General features: G+C 46.2%; 2 protein-coding genes across 2 annotated transcripts in view; both read left to right on the plus strand.

The window, feature by feature from the left end:
- Positions 1–20,885, plus strand: part of LOC129707735 (cAMP-dependent protein kinase type II-beta regulatory subunit-like) — a 154,960-nt gene that overhangs the window by 30,288 nt on the left and 103,787 nt on the right. The window lies entirely within an intron of this gene.
- LOC129707737 (coiled-coil domain-containing protein 71L-like) lies at positions 13,972–17,598 on the plus strand. The gene has a single exon (XM_055652988.1). It carries the CDS (start codon positions 14,354–14,356, stop codon positions 14,927–14,929), a length of 576 nt encoding a protein of 191 aa, XP_055508963.1. The 5' UTR covers positions 13,972–14,353; the 3' UTR covers positions 14,930–17,598.

The following is a 20,885-nucleotide window of genomic DNA, read 5'->3' on the forward strand; positions in this document are numbered from 1 at the left end:
AGGAATCTGTATCGCCCGAATGGTGTTCTGAAGGTAGTTAACTTAGAGGAGTTGCGTTCCAGCGGAATCTGCCGGAGTGAACTCTTGGCATCTAGTATTGTAAATACAGTTGCTTCAGCCAGCTGCGCTGCAATCTCGTCCAAGGTGCACATGGGGTAGTGTGGTCATTTAATGGATGTGTTTAAGTCCTTGGGATTGATGCAAATCCGTATTTCATCCTAATTCTTCTTTGTTGCCACAACCATTGTCGAGACCCAATTCGAGGGGTCAGCGATGCGGGCAATTACATCTAGAGACACCATTCTGTCGAGTTCACTTTGAACACGGTCCTGCGTAGCATGAGGAATCCTGTGTGTTGGACAGACAACAGGAAGTACCTCAGGGTTAATCATAATTGTGTACTTGACAGGCAACCTGCCCGTCTTGTCGTCAAACAAAGTTTTGTATTGTGTCAGGATTTGTTGAGTAAAGTCACAAGATGTAGTCAGATGACAAACAGAAGCACTGAAAGAGACCAGTCCCAGGTCGTGACGAGCCTTAACTCCCAGCACGAATGGCACATTTTCACAAAACATCATAGAAACTCAGGTTGTGGACATGTGAGTCAAGACAGCAGCGTAATTCGACTTGACCGATAGGATCCACTGGACCTCCTCCAAATGGAAGAATGGAGGCAGCTGTAGGATTGATAGTCTCTGTTTTTCGGGGGGTTTTTTTCAATTCAGATCAAGACATCACGTTACACCAAGCACCTGTGTCAACTTTCAGAAAAAGATTCTTGCCATTAACGAGCAAAGCGACCTTAGGATCTTGATGTTTATGAGGCAAGTCAGACAGGGAGTGTATGTCCAAATCAAGATCCTCATTAGCAGACTGGATGTCCATGGGAGCTGTTTGAGAGCGCTCCGAGAGCATGCTCTCATGGTTGAGTTAATTGACAGATTGTCTTGTTTGAACTCTGTTGCTACACAAGCGACAGTATTTGAAAAAGTGGTTCCTTTTTTTACAGAAATTACAACATTTTTCATAAGCTGGGCAACGGTCACGAGCTGCAACATGCAAACCCCCACAATTGAAACAATTCTTTATGTGTTTAGCGACAGAGCTGTCGAGTACTTGAGGAGATCGGCGAGAAGCTTGATAAAATGTGCCGGCAACATTATTATGATGAGCAGAGTGGGGGCCATGACCCAAGATTTTGGCGTGAGCATCTGCCATTTCAGCAATGCGGCAGCGTTTTTCAGCTGTCTCTAGAGTAAGTTCAGTATCGCGTGACAACTTCTGTGCCTGCTAGGTTAAGGAGAATTGGGGCACGAACACCTGGAGCAGCAGCCGGGTGAGCCACGTCTATATAAATGGTGAAATATTTTTCAAATATGTACCATCGTTCTGCGAGGTCTTCATCAAACACCAAAGTTTATGGTTTTCTGAGAGCAGCAGCTTAGTAAAACATATACTGGACGAAAAAAACAATAAAATAAAAGCAATAGAATTAGGCAAGGAGTGAGTACCAGCTTTCTTACACCATGTTGGAATGACTTAACTCACACACGGTGATTAAGATCCAAAGATTTTTATTAGCAATACAGCATAGGTAACTTCATCTTAACATACTACTCAAGACTGGGAAAGAAAGGGAAAAGGGCTTTCTATTAAACCAGTGGGCGGAGCCACAGTATGACTCATGGCATGAGAGACACTGATCTACACGAACCTGTCAGTAACATCCTTTCCAAGTTGCTGAACCTGTTTAATGTCATCCAACTTCCTGTTATAACACCAACCCAAACTTTTAACTGGTTTCTCCATTATAGATAGGATTTCTTCTTCACTGAACCTTTTCTCTACTACATTTTCTCTTGTCAAAGGAAATACTCCATGACTTACTCGGCTTCACCTTCAATCTAGCCCATTTCCCGTCTGTGTGAAGGGCAATGCAGGAGGCTATAAAGAAACTTGGATGAGAAGTGAAATTGAGGGCCAATAAGGAATAGTCAGCACAGTTTTAAATGTAGGAGATAGTGTGTCACAAATCTAATTGCGTTTTTTAAAGATGTGACCAAAACGGTTAATAAGCGCATAGCTATAGACTTGGTATATATGGATTTCAGCAAGGCATTTGGTAGGCTGCTCTGGAAGGTAAGGTTGCATGGGGACCAAGGAGAGCTAGTTGACTGGTTAGAAAATTGGCTTCATAAAAGGAAGCAGTGGGTGATGGTGGAAGTTTGTTTTACTGACTGGAGGCCCGTTACTAAGGCGGTGTGCCTTAGGTTTTGCTGTTCCATTGCTGTTTCTGGTTTATATCAGCGATTTGGATGAGAATGTACAAGACATGATTAGTAAGTTTGCAGATAACACTAAAGTGGGTGGTATTGTCGATAGCAAAGATGGTTATAAAAGCTTACATCTGGAAAGAGTGCAGAGAAGATTTATATGGATGTTGCCAGGACTTCAGGGCCTGAGCTATAGGGAGAGATTGGGCAGGCTAGGAGTATATTCCCTGGATCGTAGGAAGATGGGAAATGATCTTATAGAGGTGTATAAGATTATGAAGGGAATAGATGGGCAAGAGTCTTTTATCCAGAATAGGGATCAAGAACCAGAGGACATAGGTTTAAGGTGAGAGGTGAATGATTTAATAGGAATCTGGGGCAACTTTTTCTGGGGCAACAGAGAAAGATGGGGATATGGAATGAGCTGCCAGAAGAGGTAGCTGAGGCAGAAACTAGAACAAATTTAAATGGCATTTGGACAGGTTCATGGATAGGAAAGGTTCAGAGGGATATGGACCAAACATTAGCAAGTGGGACTAGTGTCGATGGGACAGCATGGGCCAGCTGGGCCGAAGGGCCTGTTTTTGTGCTGTCTGACACTTCTGCTGCACCAATTCTAAATTCTAGCAATTTTTCCAGGCGATATCTCTAAATGTTGCAGCCCAAAACATTACCTTGTTTATCCTCAACAAATAAACTTATAATTGAATTAACAGTGCTGTCCAGTGATTGGCATAAACCTAGTGAGGAATCTCAAGTTTTCTTTAAAATTTAAATGAGTTACACGTAATCTAAGGCAATGTTGCAAGTTCAAAACACAATGAGCAGCTGGGACAGGATGCAGAGTCAATATAATTCTGTGCTTCTAGTTTTCATAATTATTGTGTGGATGAATTAATATTACACCAATTACGTGTCTCACCATTTTATTTATTCCACTCACGATATGAACAGAACACGGCAATGTTTATCAAACATGCAGAGTCAATATTATAACATACACGGAAAGCAAATAAAACTGCTGAATCTGAAACAAAAAAACAGAAAATGCTGGAAGAACTCAGCCAGTTAAGCATCTTCTCTGGAATGAGAAATAACATACAAGCCGATGTAGCCTTTGATTTTTATTTTGGAAGGGTTTGTCTACTCAGAAAATAATTATTATAATCTGTTGAATATTTTTTAAACGGTAAGCAAAATTTAAAATGCAGAATATATTTATAAAAATATTTCCATTCATGGTTGAACATAATACAAATTAATAAAGATTTAATACTGGTAATACAAATTGCAAATGAAGGTGATGGAGCTAAGAGTATAATATCTGTGCGACTACTCACTAATGGTGGTGAGGTACGTCAACGTGAGGGTACTGAAGAGAATGAAAATTATATTTCTCTGCGAAAAGTAGTTTGTCCAATTGAATCATCCTGAAAATTTATGGAACAAGTACTTGTCCTTAATAAACAGGTTCAAACGACTCAGCAGATCGGGCAGCATCAAAGGAGAGACAAAAAATGAATTTATAGATCACATTGATAATCTTTCATCAGGACTTTAAAATTTTGAGTTGTAAAAAAAAAAACACAAAGTGCTGGAGTAACTCAGTGGGTCAGGCAACATATCTGGAGAAATAGGATAGGTGACGTTTTGGGAGAATATGGATAGGCAATGCTTTGGGTCAGCACCGTTCTTCAGAGTTTTAAAACAAGTACAGTGGAAGCATTAGAAGGAAAGGATAAAAAAGTGTGTCGTGGAGTGGACGTTAGGAATAATGAAATAACGAGAGATACAAGGTTTGCATCCAAGAGTTTGGTCATTGATCTAGAACCGATACAAAAGATGGACTAAAGGAGCTATACAGTCATACAGCATGGAAACAGCTCCTTTGGCCAAACCTGTCCATGCCAAGATGTCTCATCTACACGAGTGCCATCGGCCCACTTCTCTCTAAACATTTCCTATTCATGTACCTGTTCAAATGTCTTTAACATGTTGTTATAGTCCCAGGAGTTGTGAATTATAATAGCAGAACTATTGCACCAAATAGAAAAAGTTGTGTAACTCAATGAAAAAGGGAAACTTGCCAAAGATTATTTCCAAATGATTATTCAAAACTGACTTGGGGCGACCACGGTGGCACACCGGTAGAGTTGCTGCCTTATAGTCACTCAGTTTCGATCCCGACTATGGGTGCTGTCTGTACCGAGTTTGTACTTTCTCCCTGTGATCTGCGTAGGTTTTCTCCGACACTCCAAAGACGTACAGGTATGTAGGTTAATGGCGTATGTGTAAATTCAGGCCCGTACGAAGCTTTTCAAAAAGGGGGGTGGCATGATAGAATTACAAAAAACTTAATGTGAAATAATGTGCGCGGTGCGCACATCACGAGCGCGAAGCGTGAAGTCCCTTGATGCCAGGATCCAGGGCCCGCTTAAGGGCCCTGGAAGCTCAGGGGCTTTAGATGCTCTCTGGTGCATTCTGACCCTTATTTTGGAGCATTTTTGCACCAGATTTATGACCAATATTTCAGAAATTAACAGGTATCTGAGGTAGCTTTTTCACACAAAGTGTGCTGGGTGTATGTAATGAGCTGCCAGAGGAGATAGTTAAGGCTGAGACTATCCTAATGTTTAAAAGACATTTGGACACGTACATGGGTAGGACAGATTTAGATGGATATGGGCCAAACGCATGTGAGTGGGACTAGTTTAGATGGGACATGTCGGTCGGTGTGGGCAAGTTGGGCTGAAGGGCCTGTTTCCACACTGCATCATTCTATGACTAAAAAGTGAAGAAGAAAAATGCATGTAGATAAGTAGAGCAGATTTGAAAGAGGAGTGAAATGTAAAGGCAGAAAGAGGTTTATGGGTGGAAAGGAACATAGGAAAGGAGGGGGGAGAGTGGTCTTGGGCAGATGGGTGAAGGAAAAATAGTCACAAAGTGCTGGAGTAACTCAGTGGGTCAGGCAGCATCTGCGGAGAATATGAATAGGCGATGTTTCACAGAGTGCTGGAGTAACTCAGTGAGTCACGCAGCATCTGTGGAGAACATGGATAGGTGACATGTCACAGAGTGCTGGAGTAACTCAGTGGGTCAGGCAGCATCTCTGAAGAAATGATATAGATTATATTTCGGGTCAAGACCGTTCTTCAGTAATATTCATGATGTGACATGCATAGACATTCCTGAATGTTACCCAAACCATCGTGAGCTACTTTGTTACGGTGCTTGCCCTCTCCTATAAAATCTCTGCTGCCTTGGGTGATGCAGGACAAGACACAAGCTTTGGGACACGGTGTGAAGCTGTCTGTCCCAGCCTGGTAAAAACCTGGATGGAGTGGATTTGGAGAGGATGTTTCCACAAGTGGGAGAGTTTAGGACCAGTGGCCATAGCCTCAGAATTAAAAGACATTCTTTTAGGAAGGCGATGAGCAGGAATTTCTTAAGTCAGAGGGTGGTGAACTGTGGAATTCATTGCCACAGACAGCTGTGGAGGTCAAGTCAATGGACATTTTTCAGGAGATCGATAGATTCTTGATTGATATGGGTGTCAGAGGTAATGGGAAGAAGGCAGGAGAATGGGTTTGAGAGAGAAAGATAGAGTCATAGAGTGATACAGTGTGGAAACAGGCCCTTCGGCCCAGCATGTCCCATCTGCACTAGTCCCACCTGCCCACGTTTGATCCATATCCCTCCGAACCTGTCCTATCCATGTACCTGTCTGTTTCTTAAATGTTGCGATAGTCCCTGCCTCAACTACCTCCTCTGGCAGCTTCTTATGCAACTGCAACTTTTATACTCAGCCTGACCCGCTGAGTTACTCCAGCACTCTGTGAAACGTCACAGAACAGGGCAAGATTAGCAAGTTTGCTGATGATACAGAAGTGAGTGGTTTTGCAGATAGTGAAGATGGTTGTGAAGGATTGCAGCAGGATCTGGATCAATTAGCCAGGTGGGCAGAGGAATGGTTGCATGGTTCCTTGAAGGTTGTGTCGCAGGTATATCAGGTTTGGCCTTCATCAGTCAGAGTATTGAGTATAGAAGTTGGGAGGTCATGTTGCAGTTGTATAAGACATTGGTGAGACCACATTTAGAATATTGTGTTCAGTTCTGGGCACCATGTTATAGAAAAGATGTCAAACTGAAAAGAGTACAGAGTATAGATCCATCCTGGATCAGTCCAATCAGGGTTGTGTCATCTGCAAACTTGAGAAGCTTGACAGAAATGTCTGTGGAGGTTTAGTCATTGGTGTGGCGAGAGTAGAGGAGAGGGGAGAGTACGCATCTTGCGGTGCTCCTATGCTGAGCGTTTGCGGGTCCGAGATATGCTTTCCCGCCTCACATGCTGCTTCCTGTCTGTCAGAAAGCTGGTGATCCACCGACAGAGGGGTTCAGGCACAGTCAACTCAGAAAGTTTGGAGCGTTGTAGCTCTGGCAGAATGGTGTTAAATGCAGAGCTAAAATCAATAAAACAAAATCCGCGCATAGGCCCCCTGGCTGGAGGATGAAGTGCAGGCCCAGATTGACTGCGTCATCCACAGATCTATTGGCCCAATATGCAAAATGCAGAGTTTCCAGCAGAGGGATTGTGATATTTTTCAGCTTGGCCAGCACAAGCCTTTCAACGGTCTTCATGACTACAGAGGTCAGTGCGACAAGCCTGTAGTCATTAAGACCAGTAATCCTTACCTTTTTGGGTACAGGGACAATAGTGGAGACTTCGAAGCAGGCAGGAACAGTACATCTTTGCAGGGACTGGTTAAAAATGAGTAATTGGGTGTGAAGTGGTGATTGGAGTGGTGTGGGTTTAGAAGTCTTTGCAGACTGAGGTCAGGCTGTGAGTGGGTGTGAAGTGATGGTTGGTGTGGGAAAGGGTTCACTCTTTTCATGCTGGAGTCTTGCCTTAAGTAGGTGTGAAGTGGTGAATGGGAAGGAGAGGGTGCAGGGTTCATTCTTTGCAGACTGGGGTCTGGCTGTGTTTGTTGGGGAAGGGGTACCAGGGTTACGTTTCTGATTTTCAAACCTGCAGTAAAACTCATTCAGGTCGTTCGTCAGCTGACGATTGTCCAAAGAGCGGGAGGCTTTCCTCTTATAGCTAGTGATTTCTTGCATGCCCTTCCAAACTGAAGAAGAGTCATTAGCTGAGAACTTGCTCCTCAACTTCTCAGAGTACCTTTCCTTTGCAGCTCTGATTCCTCTTCTCAGCCCTTTATCGATTAGGCTATCTTTTAACTCTTTAACGATCAGGCTATCGGCTTGACGCATATTTGCCCCCCCCCGCCGATCTCGAAATGTTACATCTGTATATAATGATCCCATTAAAATGTGTGTTCATGTCACAAACTATGGAATTCATATTTTTCAGTATTGTTATTGTAAAGGAGTTAAGTCTGACACACTGTAACTTTACTGAGTCTTTAATAAAGGCACATGTCAAACACGTCCCAGTACTGGCTGCATCTAGTCTTCAGGCGTACTGGAACCAAGGGAGGGGCAAAGGGAAGATATCACAGTTATACTGAGAAGCCTGGGCGTGGTTAGTGGTAATGAGGTAGCTACATTATAGGTTGCATGCATAAACCATCTACATCCTTTCCCTTAGAAATCTAAAATTGAAGTTATAACAGTGGCAGTGTGATTATACAACACATGCAAATTTAAAATCACCATAGCGGACAGGTTTGACAACCCGACCCGAGCGTGTGCGTATAGCACCATCACCCTCCCCACCAGATCGAAGAGGAGGCGGAGCAGTAGCAGCCGGGAAGGAGAAAGTCGGCGGAGACCCAACCGGGAATGCGGGAGGTGACCCAACCGGCACAGGTGATCCAGGAGGAGGAGACGGGGGAGAAGGAGGAGAAGGAGAACGAGCAGGGGGAGGAGAACATCTGCCCGAACCCAGGAAGCGCAGAGGGAGGAGAACGCGGCAAGCGAACTGACCGGGGCATGCAGGGCGCAGCAGGGTAATTAGTAATGACAGGCTTGAAACGCAACGGAGGAGCGTAGGGATCCGCAGGAGGAGGCAGAGGCCCGTTAACGGCCAACAGGTGCTGGCGGCTCCGGCGGTAGACAGTCCCATCAAAGTCCACCAGGTAAGATCTCGGGGAATCGTCCACGCCAACAACGGTTGCGAGTCGGGAGAATCCGGTGGCGGTCTGCAAGCGGACGACCTGGCCAGGCAGTAGTGTTGAGAGCAGGCGGCAGGACTTGTCGTGGGAGCGGCGCTGTATCTCATGCTTGTGAGCAATCCGTTGCTGAGTGGCGGCAGGCTGGAGGACCTTGGGCACCAGAGATTGTTGGGCGATCGACATCGCTGGGCGAAGCATGCGGGACATCAGATGCTGGGTGGCTGTCACTCTACTCAACAACGTACCTCGGTGACTGCCAATCACCCCCCCCCCCTCGGACACTTATTATTATTTATTCAAATCGTTGCTATGTCGCTCTTCCAGGGAGATGCTAAATGCATTTCGTTGTCTCTGTACTGTACACTGACAATGACAATTAAAATTGAGTCTGAATCTGAATCTGAATCTGAATCTGGGCAGTGGATCGCATGGTAGGGTCCCGTGAGATGTTGCGAAGGTTTAGTAGACCCAGGTAGAAGTCACCATTGGAGAGACGAGACTGCTCGAGCAAATTCTTAGCACTGCGGACAGCTCGCTCGGCCAGGCCGTTGCTCTGCGGGTATTCGGGGCTGCTGGTATAGTGAGTGAAGTTCCACTTCACAGCGAAAGCCTGGAATTCTGCACTGGCGAACTGACGGCCGTTGTCGGTCTGCAAGCTGACCGGGGACCCAAAGGTAGCAAAGTGTCTGCGCAGCTTACTGATAACCATTTCAGAGGTGATAGCAGGGAGAAGGTCAACTTCGAACCAGTTGGAGTATGAATCAACCAACACCAGGTAGTGCTTGCCTCGCCATTCGAATATGTCAGCAGCCAGCGAGGTCCAGGGCATGGCAGGCGCAGGCTGCTGCAGAAGTAGCTGGCGCTGCTGATGTGGGGCAAGAGTGTTGCAATCAGGACAGGAGGATCCTCGGGCTTTAATGTACTTGGCCATGCCAGGCCGATAGTATTGTTCCTGGGCCTGTGAGACGGTGGCATCGGCTCCGGGATGCCCCATGTGGGCAGCATTGTAGTACAAGTCGTATAGGGAGGCAGGGACGACCACCTTGTGACCCTTGATGATGATGCCATCCCGGAGCACAAGCTCGTCACGGACCAGAAAGAAAAGGTGGACGCCCGCAGGCAGCTAGGTGCATCTGTTGGGCCACCCCCGCTGGATGACAGCTGCGAGCTGTTGCAGGTCGGGGTTGTTGGCAGTGTGCTCAACCAGGCACTGCAGCTGCTTAGAGGGAACAAAGTTGACATTCAGTACCTGCAGATCCTCCTGCTCGTAGGGGTGCCTGTCACAGGAGGACCGGGGGGCCCGGGACAGCGCGTCGGCCACATGCATCTCGGTGCCCCTCTTGTACACGATCAGAAAGTCGAACCGCTGGAGCTGTAACATCATGCGCTGGAGTCTAGCTGGAGCGATATGGATGGGCTTATTGAGGATGGTCACCAAGGGTTGATGATCCATCTCGACGGTGAACCTGGTACTGAAAAGGAAGTCCTTGAACTTGGAGCAGGCGAATACAACCGCAAGAAGCACCTTCTCGATTTGTGCATAGCGCTGCTCAGTGTCTGTCATGGTACGCGAGGCATAAGAAATAGGCTGCAGCGAGCCGTCATCATGGAGTTGCAGGCAGACAGCACCGAGTCCGAAGCGGGAAGCATCACCCGTAACTACAATTGGACGTTGCAGATCGAAAAACTTGAGAGTCGGTGTGCTAATCAACTTTGTTTTGAGAAGGTCGAAAGCCTGCTGGTGTTGGGGAAACCAGGACCAGGCAATGTCTTTTTTCGTCAGTTGCCTCAGGGGTGCGCTCAACTCGCTGAGGTCGGGGATGAACTTTCCCAAATAGTTGACCATGCCCAGGAATCGCTGCAGGCTGGTCACGTCGGTCGGGGCAGGCAGCTCGGAGATAGCGTTGGTCTTCTGCGGATCAGGTTTCAGCCCGTGGGCTGTGAAGATGTGGCCAACATAGGGTACTTCAGCTACACGGAACTTGCACTTTGACGGGTTAAGTTTTAAGTTGATCTGGCGAGCGCGGTCTAGAATCCGTCGGAGGTTGTGGTCGTGCTCAGCAGCATCTTTCCCATAAACCAGGATGTCATCCACGATAATGGCACACGGCAGGCCAGCAAACAGTTGCTCCATGGAGCGTTGAAACACTTCGCTGGCAGAGTTGATGCCGAACGGCATCCGCAAAAATTTGAATCTTCTGAAGGGGGTGCCAAAAGTGGTTAAGTCTGAGGTGTGTTTGTCTAGAGGTATTTGCCAGAATGAGCTCCTGGCATCAAGGACAGAGAACACTGTGGCCTGACCGACCTGGGCAGCAACATCTTCTACAGTCCTCATAGGGTAGTGAGGACATCTTATTGCCAGATTTAAGTCTTTGGGGTTGATGCACACCCGTATCTCGCTCTTACCCTTCTTCATGGTGGCGATCATGGTGGAGACCCACTGGGTGGGTTCGCTGACAGCTTCAAGCACTCCCATGTCAACCATGTTCTTCAGCATGGCTTCGACCTTGCCCTTCATGGCAAATGACACCCTGTGTGGAGCACAGACCATTGGTACAACCGACGGGTCAGTTGCGATCTTGTATACAAGGGGCAGCTTACCCAGATCATCATTGAATAGGTCAGGGTACTCGGAGACTGGATTCAGCATCACCCGCACTTCGTGGACAGTACGGTCAAAGGACACCAGCCCGAGATCCTGACACGCCTGATTGCTCAACAGAGTCACACAGTCAGTCAAGAATGAAAAACGACAGGTCACGCGAAGATTTCTTCAGCACACAGTGGAAGGTGGCCCTCCCAACAGGTTTTAGCTCCTCTCCCCCATAAGCACGCAATATGGAGCGATCAGCAGTTAACAGCTCATTATTCCTTATCTTCCTGAACAGGGATGTTGACATAGCATTCACCTTCGCCCCCGTGTCCAGCCTAGCAGTGAAGGATTTGTTGTTGACAGTGACAAGCACAGAAGGATCAGGGAGGCGAGATTGATTATGAAGGAGAGAATAAACACTGGCATCTTCCATGGCAATACTGGGCTCAGAGTCGAGGGCAGTGTCGACAGAAGACTGGGAACCGAATTCGTTATCAACTTGTTGAAGGTTGTTTAAAACTTGTCTGGGAGCTGGAGAAACGTTCCCACGGGAGCGACAGGCAGCTGAGAAATGGTTCATCTTCTTACAGAAATTACAAGCTTTACCAAATGCTGGGCACTGCGACTGCATAGAGTGGACATAGTTGCAGTTGGGGCACTTCTTGACAAAAGGGACCCGAGCGGCATAATTCAGCCGCGATTCAGGGCGAACGTTGTCTTGCTTGCGACGGGGCATAGCAACACCAGTCAGATTAATAGCCCGATTGTGAGATCCCCTCTGCCCATGTAGCGGGGCAACCACCTCAGCTATTCGGCATGCATGCATAGCCTCAGTCAGGGTGAGATCCGGTCTTCGCAGCAGCTCCGCTCGTAGCTTCTGATCTAGCATGCCGGTGACCAAAATATCTCTGGTGAGCTGATCACGCATGTTCTCGAAACAGCACCGCTGAGCAAGGTAGCGCAGGTCAGCGATAAAACATTCAACAGGTTCATCAGGCTGCTGTTTCCTTGTAAAGAATCTAGCCCGCTCCAATATAAGGTTGGAGGGCAAGTCACAAATCTCCGCAAACTTGCGTAAGAGACATACCGGGTCGTTGGCAGATTCCGCCGTCTCGACGACCTGGTCGTTGTCATCCAGGACCGTTGGATTGCAAGTGAAAGCCTGAGCACGCTTCATAGCATCGGGACCGGCAAGGTTCAGCAGGAGTGAGGCTTTGACCACATCAGGGTCGTTTCAGTGCATGATGTTGATGAAGTGGTTGTAGTCCATCACAAAAGTAGCCCATCGCTCCGCAATGTCAGCGTCAAAGACAAGGGGAGAGGGCTTGCGGCACGAGAATGCCATGTTAAATAGGGAATTAAACACTAGTAAAACTAGGAGCAAATAAAACCCGATAAACAGGAGGCGCGCATTTAACTTACTGACACCATGTAAAGGAGTTAAGTGTGACACACTGTAACTTTACTGAGTCTTTAATAAAGGCACATGTCAAACCATCGACAGTTATCAAGGAAATGAAAGCAGTTCCAATTGTTTGATATTACTTAATATTATTAATATTAATATTTTAATATTATTCATATGGAGGAGAAAATATAATAGCTCTAAAACCTACCTTCATTTTGCAATCTCACTAAAGATAATCCCCCTTTCCCTCTCCCCTCCCCCATCTCACTCTCTCCCCTCCCTTCCTCTCTCTCTCCCCCACCCCCCCTCATTCTTGCGGGGGCGAAGATGATGGTGTCGCGGGCCCAGCGATGAAGGTGGCGTGGGCCCAGAGGGGGTCAGCGAGGGTGGAGTAGACCCAACGGGGGTGGCGTGGGCCCAGCGGGGGTGGTGTGTGGGGGGAAGGTGGCTTGAGCCCCGGCGGCGGGGGGAGGCGAGGGGAGCTGGCTCCGCCGCAGCGGCGTCTGGTGTTGGGGTTACAGCCGTTAGTTTCAGATTCAGCCACCCCCGCCCAGGGACGGGAGAACAGAGAACTGGCCGTTTCCAAAGTGGAAACATTGATTCCCCCCCCCCCCCCCCCGATTTTTTATTTTTTGGTGATTTTTTCTTAGGGGGGGGGGAGGGGGGGTGCAGTCGCACCCAACGCACCCACCCTCCCCCCCCCCTCTTTGGACGGCCATGAAATTGTCCCAGGTGTGTTTAGGATAGTGTTAATGTGCGAGGATCGCTGGTCTGTGTGGCCTCGCTGGGCCGAATGGCTCGTTTCCGCGCTGTATCTCTAAACTAACATGGCTTTGCCTTTAGGGGAAAGTGTTGATAACGGGTTGAAACTGTACACAGTAACTCAGACTTGAAGTTACTTAGAGCTGAAATCTGAGGTTCTCTTTGGAAATCCAACCAGTCTGAAAAGGGTTCCGACCCGAAGCCTCACGCATCTTTTTTTTCCGGCGATGCTGCCTGACCCGCTCATCACTTTGTGTCTATCTCCGCTGGTTGCTCCCCGTGGTGCTCGGCGAAGTTAGTTCGAAATCGGGCGAAAAAGCTTCACAGATTTAGCCAACGTCTGTTGTATGGAAGAGATAAGCCTGCCAATTTCCATTCCTTTGGGCAAAACTGTAAAAAAATTATTAAAGCAAGTAGATTTCATGTGATCAGATAATCGTGGTCACTGATCTCTCCAAGCAGATCCTTGAAGCTGCGGTGACGACCACATGGTGGCTGAGGGCGGATGGTGCACATTCAGGCCTCCTGGAGAAGACCAGGTCTTCCTGTGTTTGAAACCCGAGTGGGGATCTCGACCTGAGTGACTCAGCGCCAAGCTCTGACCAGCCGATACTGCCCCAGTTCTCCACTCCAAGTATGCAAGAAGGAACTGCAGATGCTGCTTTACACCGAAGATAGATACAAAATGCTGGAGGTCAGGCAGCATCGGGTCAGGCAGCATCTCTGGAGAGAAGGAATGGGTGGCGTTTCGGGTCAAGACCCTATTTCAGTCCTCTCCGGAGATGCTGTTTGCCCCGCTGAGTTACTCCAGCATTTTGTGTCTGTCCCCACTCCAAGTGTTTGCTTTCCGCTGCCAGTGTGGCCCCAGCCCAGTGCCCTGTGGTCCCGCCGGGCTTGTTTGTGTTTCTCTGGAGCAGGGCGGGGTGGAGTCACTGCGCTGACGTGCTGGGAGGGCTCCTCTCCTCTTTATAAACGGGCGGCGGATGGGGCCGTTTCTCATTTCCCAGGGACATCTTGAGGAAATGTGAGCGGGGCTTTTGTGCTGTATTTACAGCTCCCACTCCAAGCCCGGGGGGGGGGGCGTGTGCGTGTGTGGGGGAGAAAGGCTGATCTATTCTTGAGGTGCCTGTCTAAAACCGCGCCACATAGAGTGAGTGAAGTGGGCAGAGTCAGGCTGAGCCTGGCCATGGAGGTGTGCACTGCCGAGGAGCGAATGGTCTACTCCAGATCGCAGATGGTGTTCACGGGAACAAAGGCGCTGGAGGATGCGCTCAGGATCTTCATGCCCAAGTGCGACGACTTTCACAACTCGGAGCTGGCGCTGTGGGACTTCCTGTGCAGCATGAGGGAGGAAGGCTTCTCCCCGCGCATCCTGCGGAGCAAGGACGTGTACGGTTACTCTTCGTGCCGCTCCGCGGTACCTGAAGCCAAGCCTGCGGCTCAACTTAAATCTGCCGCCGAGAGGGCGACCAGCAGTCGGCGGAGGAGACAAAGGAAAGCAGGAACCAATGCGGGGGAGCCCGTCACCAAGAAAAGCAGAAGCTGCCCCACAAAGACCTCTGCCTCGCACGTTATGAGCAGGGTTTTGCGAGGCAGCTTATCCAGGAGAGCCGCCGCCTTTAGTCTCACTGCCTTTCCAACCATAAAAGTTGAAGATTCCTCTTCCGATGAAAGTGTTTCCAAAGCACGCCAAAGGGCTCAAAAGATTCTTAAAGTAAACTTGTCCCCGGTGATCCGATTAAGACCCGTGAGGGTGGCCTGATTTAAGATTCCAATGATGGGACATTTCTGGAGTTGGAATAAATCAATTTATCATGTTTTAAATCCGCATTATCCTCAGATACTATTTATTATGGATATCGGCAAACAAGATACAGAGAGCGTTTCAATTCTTTCATTGCTTCTCCAATTTTTCAACCTTTATAATTGATGAACTATTTTTCTCTGTCCCCCCACCCTCGTATATTCATCTCATTGCTTCCTTGTAGTTGTTATTGCAGACAAGGAACCCGTCGGAAATTGGTAATGATGATAATAGAAACGAGGATCAAAGATTAAATTAACTATGTACATTGTCGTTAGTTGAGCGTTGAAGCCAATGCATCACAAAGAGCTTGACTGCTAGCAAAGGGGTCCACACTCTGGGTGAAACTGTTCCGTTGTCTTCCTTTGACTTGTTACTCCTTGAAGTCTTTATCCGCAAATTAATTATTCAGCAATGGGAACTTGCTAGTTAACACAACTGGGCTTTCCAATCCCATAAATTGAGATTTTTTTGCTGTGGTATCTTCACGCTTGAGAAATGTCAATAAATGTAACCAATTGTATTTACCAACCCTTGAGGTTGTTTATTACCTCAATGAAATAATGGGTTTTCAAAAATACATTAATTCGTATTCTAATTAAAATGGTGTATCTGGAAACCTTTTCTAGTCTTGTTAACAATTACATGTATTGGGAATGTATTCCTAATTTCATTTGTGTAGTAAATTCTCATTGTATGTAAGCTTTCATTCTGAGGAAAGGAGGGCTCAAGTGTTGTAAAACATATCCTTGTGTGCAAAACCAAAATGTTTTACCTTGGTCTTGTGACATACATCTTTTGTTTTGATTTTAATTTGACGTACAATGTTGGTGCTTAACATTTCAGGAGCATTTATGTGAATACTCGGAATGAAACATCAACCTATTTTTTGCAGTTATAGTAGGCCACTGAAGTGAGAATTTGTAATATATATTTAAACCAGCATCTTGGGAAATATTGAGATACCTTTTGTACTGCTTTTCGTTTCCTGAGGTCAAGTCAACACATGGAAATACCCAAGTTATGGTGGAGTTTTACATGCACATGTAATTTTTCTAAATTGAATCACAAGGTATGCCCCTGCCAAAATATGCACATTTTGGTCTGGAGGCAGGTTGTAGTACAGGATGGATAGACAATAGTTAAATCAGATTTGAAAATAATTTTTCCATAACTTATTTGAAACTAATTTAATACTTCTATTTTCGTCAAATATTGCAGAAATTAAACTGTACTGAATTGTATTCAAATTGTATCATTTTACCTACCAAGAAACTTCCGTATGCCAGCATTTTGCCACCCTGAAGGACAATGCCACTCTGGAATAGGAAGTTAAAAATCCACTAAGAACCTGTCCTTTATTTAGTATTTTACGGTTTCTTTCATATTTTACTTCGGAAATTCAACTCTGGGAGTAGATTTAGTACAAATTATGTGTTTATAGACTTTGAATGTGTCGTAATTACCGAAATGCTGTTTAACGAAGTACAGTGGTTGTACTAGTATATTAGGAAATTAGAAGGGGTTGCATAATTGGAATACCTATTTATTAAAATACTTCATTTTATTAAATGTAAACTTGCAAAGTTAATACATTGAACAAGTTGACACCACTTCCAATAAGTAGACGTCCCTGCTTCTGTTTAATTGTATTCAAAGTAATAGTAAGTTACAATATGGTAAGCTAATGTATTTGTTCAAAGAAAGGACCAGAGGAAAGGAATCCACATCTAATGCTAAAGAGAATATAGTCACAAAAAGCTGGAGTAACTCAGCGGGACAGGCAGCATCTCTGGAGAGAAGGAATGGATGACATTGCAGGTCGAGACCCTGCTTCATCACCTATTCCTTCTCTCCAGAGATGCTGCCTGTTGTGCTGTTGCTCCAGATTTTTGTGTCTATCTTCAGTTTAAACCAGCATCTGTTGTTCCTTCCTAACACTAAAGGGAAGTGATTGTTTTTCCAAGGAGGGAGTTATGGTCATCTTGGAAGTAGGTATCATCCTTTGCACCTGCTTCTCGCTCCAAAGTTAGTTTTGAGTGAATTTTAGTTACTCATTTGCACGTTATGGAGCCGATCAAAGTAGTTTGCATATGGCTTGAGTATGTCTCATATTTCTGCGTATATGTCCATTTGTTTTTTTCTGCATTAAGAGTATTCCTTCCAATGATGTGTGCAACAAAAAAATGGTTAAGACTACTTATTAGGTATTTTTGGAAAAGAGAGATGACTTGTTCACTGGTATGGCTTGTACATTGCTATATTCATCCAATGTAGTTGGGCTTGATAGAATTTAACATTTATTTTCCAAAACATGGCTTTTTAGCCTCTTGATTTTAATGTTTACTTAAATTTAAATCAATGGAAATCGTAAAACACGATCGTAAAGCATCAATGGTTTCAAAACATTTTTTTTTCTCCCTCCTTCAAATAAAGTGAAAACCTACATGTATTTTAAGCCCAAGAAAGGTGTTTTCTACAAAGAAACAAAAGACTGCAGATGCTGGAAACTGGAGCAACAAAACAATCTGCTGGAGGAACTCAGTGGCATCTTTCCACCCACAGATACTGCTTGACCTGCTGAGTTCCTCAAGCAGATTATTTGTTGCTTAAGGTGTTTTCTACAATCCCTCAAAAGGAGGGTGTGATCGACAAGGATTATATTTTTCTGTTACATGTTCTGATACCAATACCTCAATAGTTTGAATGAATGTTTTTTGTTCTGTAAATTCTCGTATCATATTTGCACATTGTGTCATTTTTAATGTTGAATTAAAAAGGACAGTTATTTTAAATCAAATGTAATGTCTTTTTATGTTTGAAACCTAAATTCTGTATTTATGTTATTTAATAGCTGTCGTCTGCTGACTGAAAGACTTGCTGAGTCAGTTGTATTTGGTTGTGAAATGGGGAGAATAACAAATATATTTTGGAGATGTCACGTGTATTATAGAGAAAGGGTGTCCAGGAAATTAGCATGCCAATGCATAAAGCTTTAAGCTGAGAATCCCAGCATTTTGCTTAGAGATTTCTTGACAAACTTAACAGTCCCTTACCCCACTGTGTCACTTATTTTATTATCTTTAGTATCTTTCTCATCAATGGAACAAAACATACTAAGAAAACATGATGGGTGGAGTACATAAAAGCAGACTACTGAAAGCAAAAAGCCGAGCAAACCCATTCTGGCTGTTTAGTGCTTAATCAGTCTGTTGTCAATCATCAGCTGACTTTAAAAGATCAGCTACTCACAGCCAATACTTGTTCACCAATACCAGTTTGTAAAATGTCTGAAGTAGGGTTTTGGCTCGAAACGTTGCCTATTTCCTTCGCTCCGTTGATGCTGCTGCACCCGCTGAGTTTCTCCAGCATTTTTGTGTACCGGTAAAAGGCAGAAATATTTAACTTTGCAACTCCTTATTCATCCTAACGAAACATCGCTCTGCTGGAGGAGCACGGCTGGTTGAGTAGCATCTGGGGTGGAAAGGACGTTGATGTTTCAGGTTGAGACTTTGTATCAGACTGCTGACTGGGAATCATCTTCAGGTAATTCATCAATGGTTTGCTTTCCATCATAAAGTTAGAACTGTATGCACATTCATTACACAGCATTCAATTCCAATCACAGTTGCTCAGCAAATGAAGCAGTCCATTGTTGGATGTAATACTAGACTAAGTGGGACCCATTGGGGTGTGTGGGGGAGGGGGTGTGTGTGTGTGGGGCGAGGGGGGAGAGCGTTGTGTGAGGGAGGTGGTGTGGGGGGGAAGGGGGACGTGAGGGTGGGGGGGGGGGGGCAGGGGGGGGGTGCCCGGAGAAAATACCGGGGCTATTGCGGGGAGAGGGGCAGGAGCCAGCAAGGGGGACCAGAGGGGAAGGGGCTGGAGCGGACTCACGGCGGTCGCTGGTCGCTGTCCTCCGCTGAGATCAGATTTTCCGTTTGGCGTCATTTCCCGGGCTGGGCCATCCATTAAATTCCCTCCAGAAATTGTGTCCAGTGGAAACCTCCGTCGGCCATCCACCGCTCCAGTAAGAAAGACGTGATGGCGTATGAAGGGGTGGACTGTCCCACGGAGGGACAGGAGAAAAGATGCGGCGCTGAACAGCAGGATAGGAGATCGATCTGCGCACTCGCGGTTTTAAACATTTTTAAACATCGCTAAATTTTACATTAGGCCACCGATCGGACCAAAACTTGGTGCACTCGCAGCGCAGAGGAACGGTGAGTAAGCTGCCGAAAAATCATAGCGCTATCGTGTAATGTTTTTGTGCAAATAGAATGACCGCGCAACCAGAAGATAACAAGATCAGAGCTTTAGTTATGTATAGATAGAAGAAGATCGATAATTAGATGATTGACAGAGTATGGGTTGTGGCAAATAACATTAATGCTATAAAAGGACTAGGCAATGACTTTCCACAAGGGAGCCTAACCGTGATATTCATCAACATGCTGGGGGTTGAAACACTGCTGGATTAATCATGTAAATACTGTAGTTGGAAGCAAGAGCGGAACTCAAAACATGGAGGGGACGGGGGACACAATTTTTTGGCGGCCACGCGCGCATGCACACACACACACACACACACACGGCTTCGGAGGCTCAATCCAGCGCTAAATGCAGCTCCACTCTGCCTGTCTCACCGGGTTAACCTACAAGCCCTGACTGGACTGACGAGGTATCAGCGCTGCTTCTCCGCGCTGGCCATATTTCCCGCAAGTCCAGGGAGCGCTGTAGGTTTACTTGGCGGGACAGGCAGAGTTGAGCTGGGTTTAGTGCTGTCTCTCTGCGCTGGCTGAGGGCCTGGGGACACAGCTCACGTCTGATTCACGATCTCTCTGGCCACCCGTGGGGGGGGGGCACTCGGGACAGCGCCGGAGACCCGGCCGGGATCGATCCTGCCTGCTGATGAGGCGCAGGTCTGTGCCACGTCTCCCTCCTCCAATCGCCGCGCTCTATCCTCAGTCCAACCCCCCCACTCCTCCCACCTCCAATCATCGTGCCCTCGATCATCAGTCCCACCCCCACTGTCTCACGGAAAGCGGAGATTTTGAAATCCGGATCACAAAAAGTTGGGGGGGGGGGGGGGGATGTCCCCCACCTCTCAAAACATGGGGGGGGGGATGCGCCCCCCTCTGACCCCCCGGGTTTTCCGCCCCCGGGAAGAATAAACCAGAAGCTGTGTATCCCTTGCTAAGTGACTTGCCTTTTGATTCCATTGTCCACGGTCATTTTACTGATGTGATATTGTTTGCCTTCAAATACATTCCACAGAATACATATCAAAGAAAATTGTATTTGTGAAATGCAACAAGAATGGCTTTCAAAAATTGAGAGGTTAATCTATCATGAGTGTAATGGAAAACTCTCCACTTGGCTGGTAAGTACAGTTTCAACAACTCAAGAAGCTCAATGCCACCAGGAAATGCCCCGCTATTACAGTACATTCAGAAAGAATTCAGACCCCTTCACTTTTTCCACATTTTGTTACGTTACAGCCTTATTTTTAAAATGGATTAAATTCTTTTTTTTGTCATCAATCTACACACAATACCCCAGAATGAAGAAGCGAAAACAGGAGTTTAGACATTTTTGCTAAATAATTATAAATAAACCACTGAAATATCACATAAGTATTCTGACTCTTTGCAATGACACTCAAAATTGAGCTTGGGTGCATTGCGTTTACATTGATTAACCTTGAGATGTTTCCACAACTTGATTGGAGTCCACCAGTGGTAAATTAAATTGATTGGACATGATTTGGAAAGGCACAAACCTGTCCATATAAGGTCCCACAGTTGACAGTGCATGAGAGCAAAAACCAAGCCAGGAAAACAAAGGAATTGTCCATAGACAGGACTGTGTCGAGACACAGATCTGGGGAAGGGTATAAAACAATTTCTGCAGCATT

This window comes from Leucoraja erinacea, chromosome 22, assembly GCF_028641065.1.
Source record: "Leucoraja erinacea ecotype New England chromosome 22, Leri_hhj_1, whole genome shotgun sequence".
NCBI lineage: Eukaryota > Metazoa > Chordata > Chondrichthyes > Rajiformes > Rajidae > Leucoraja > Leucoraja erinaceus.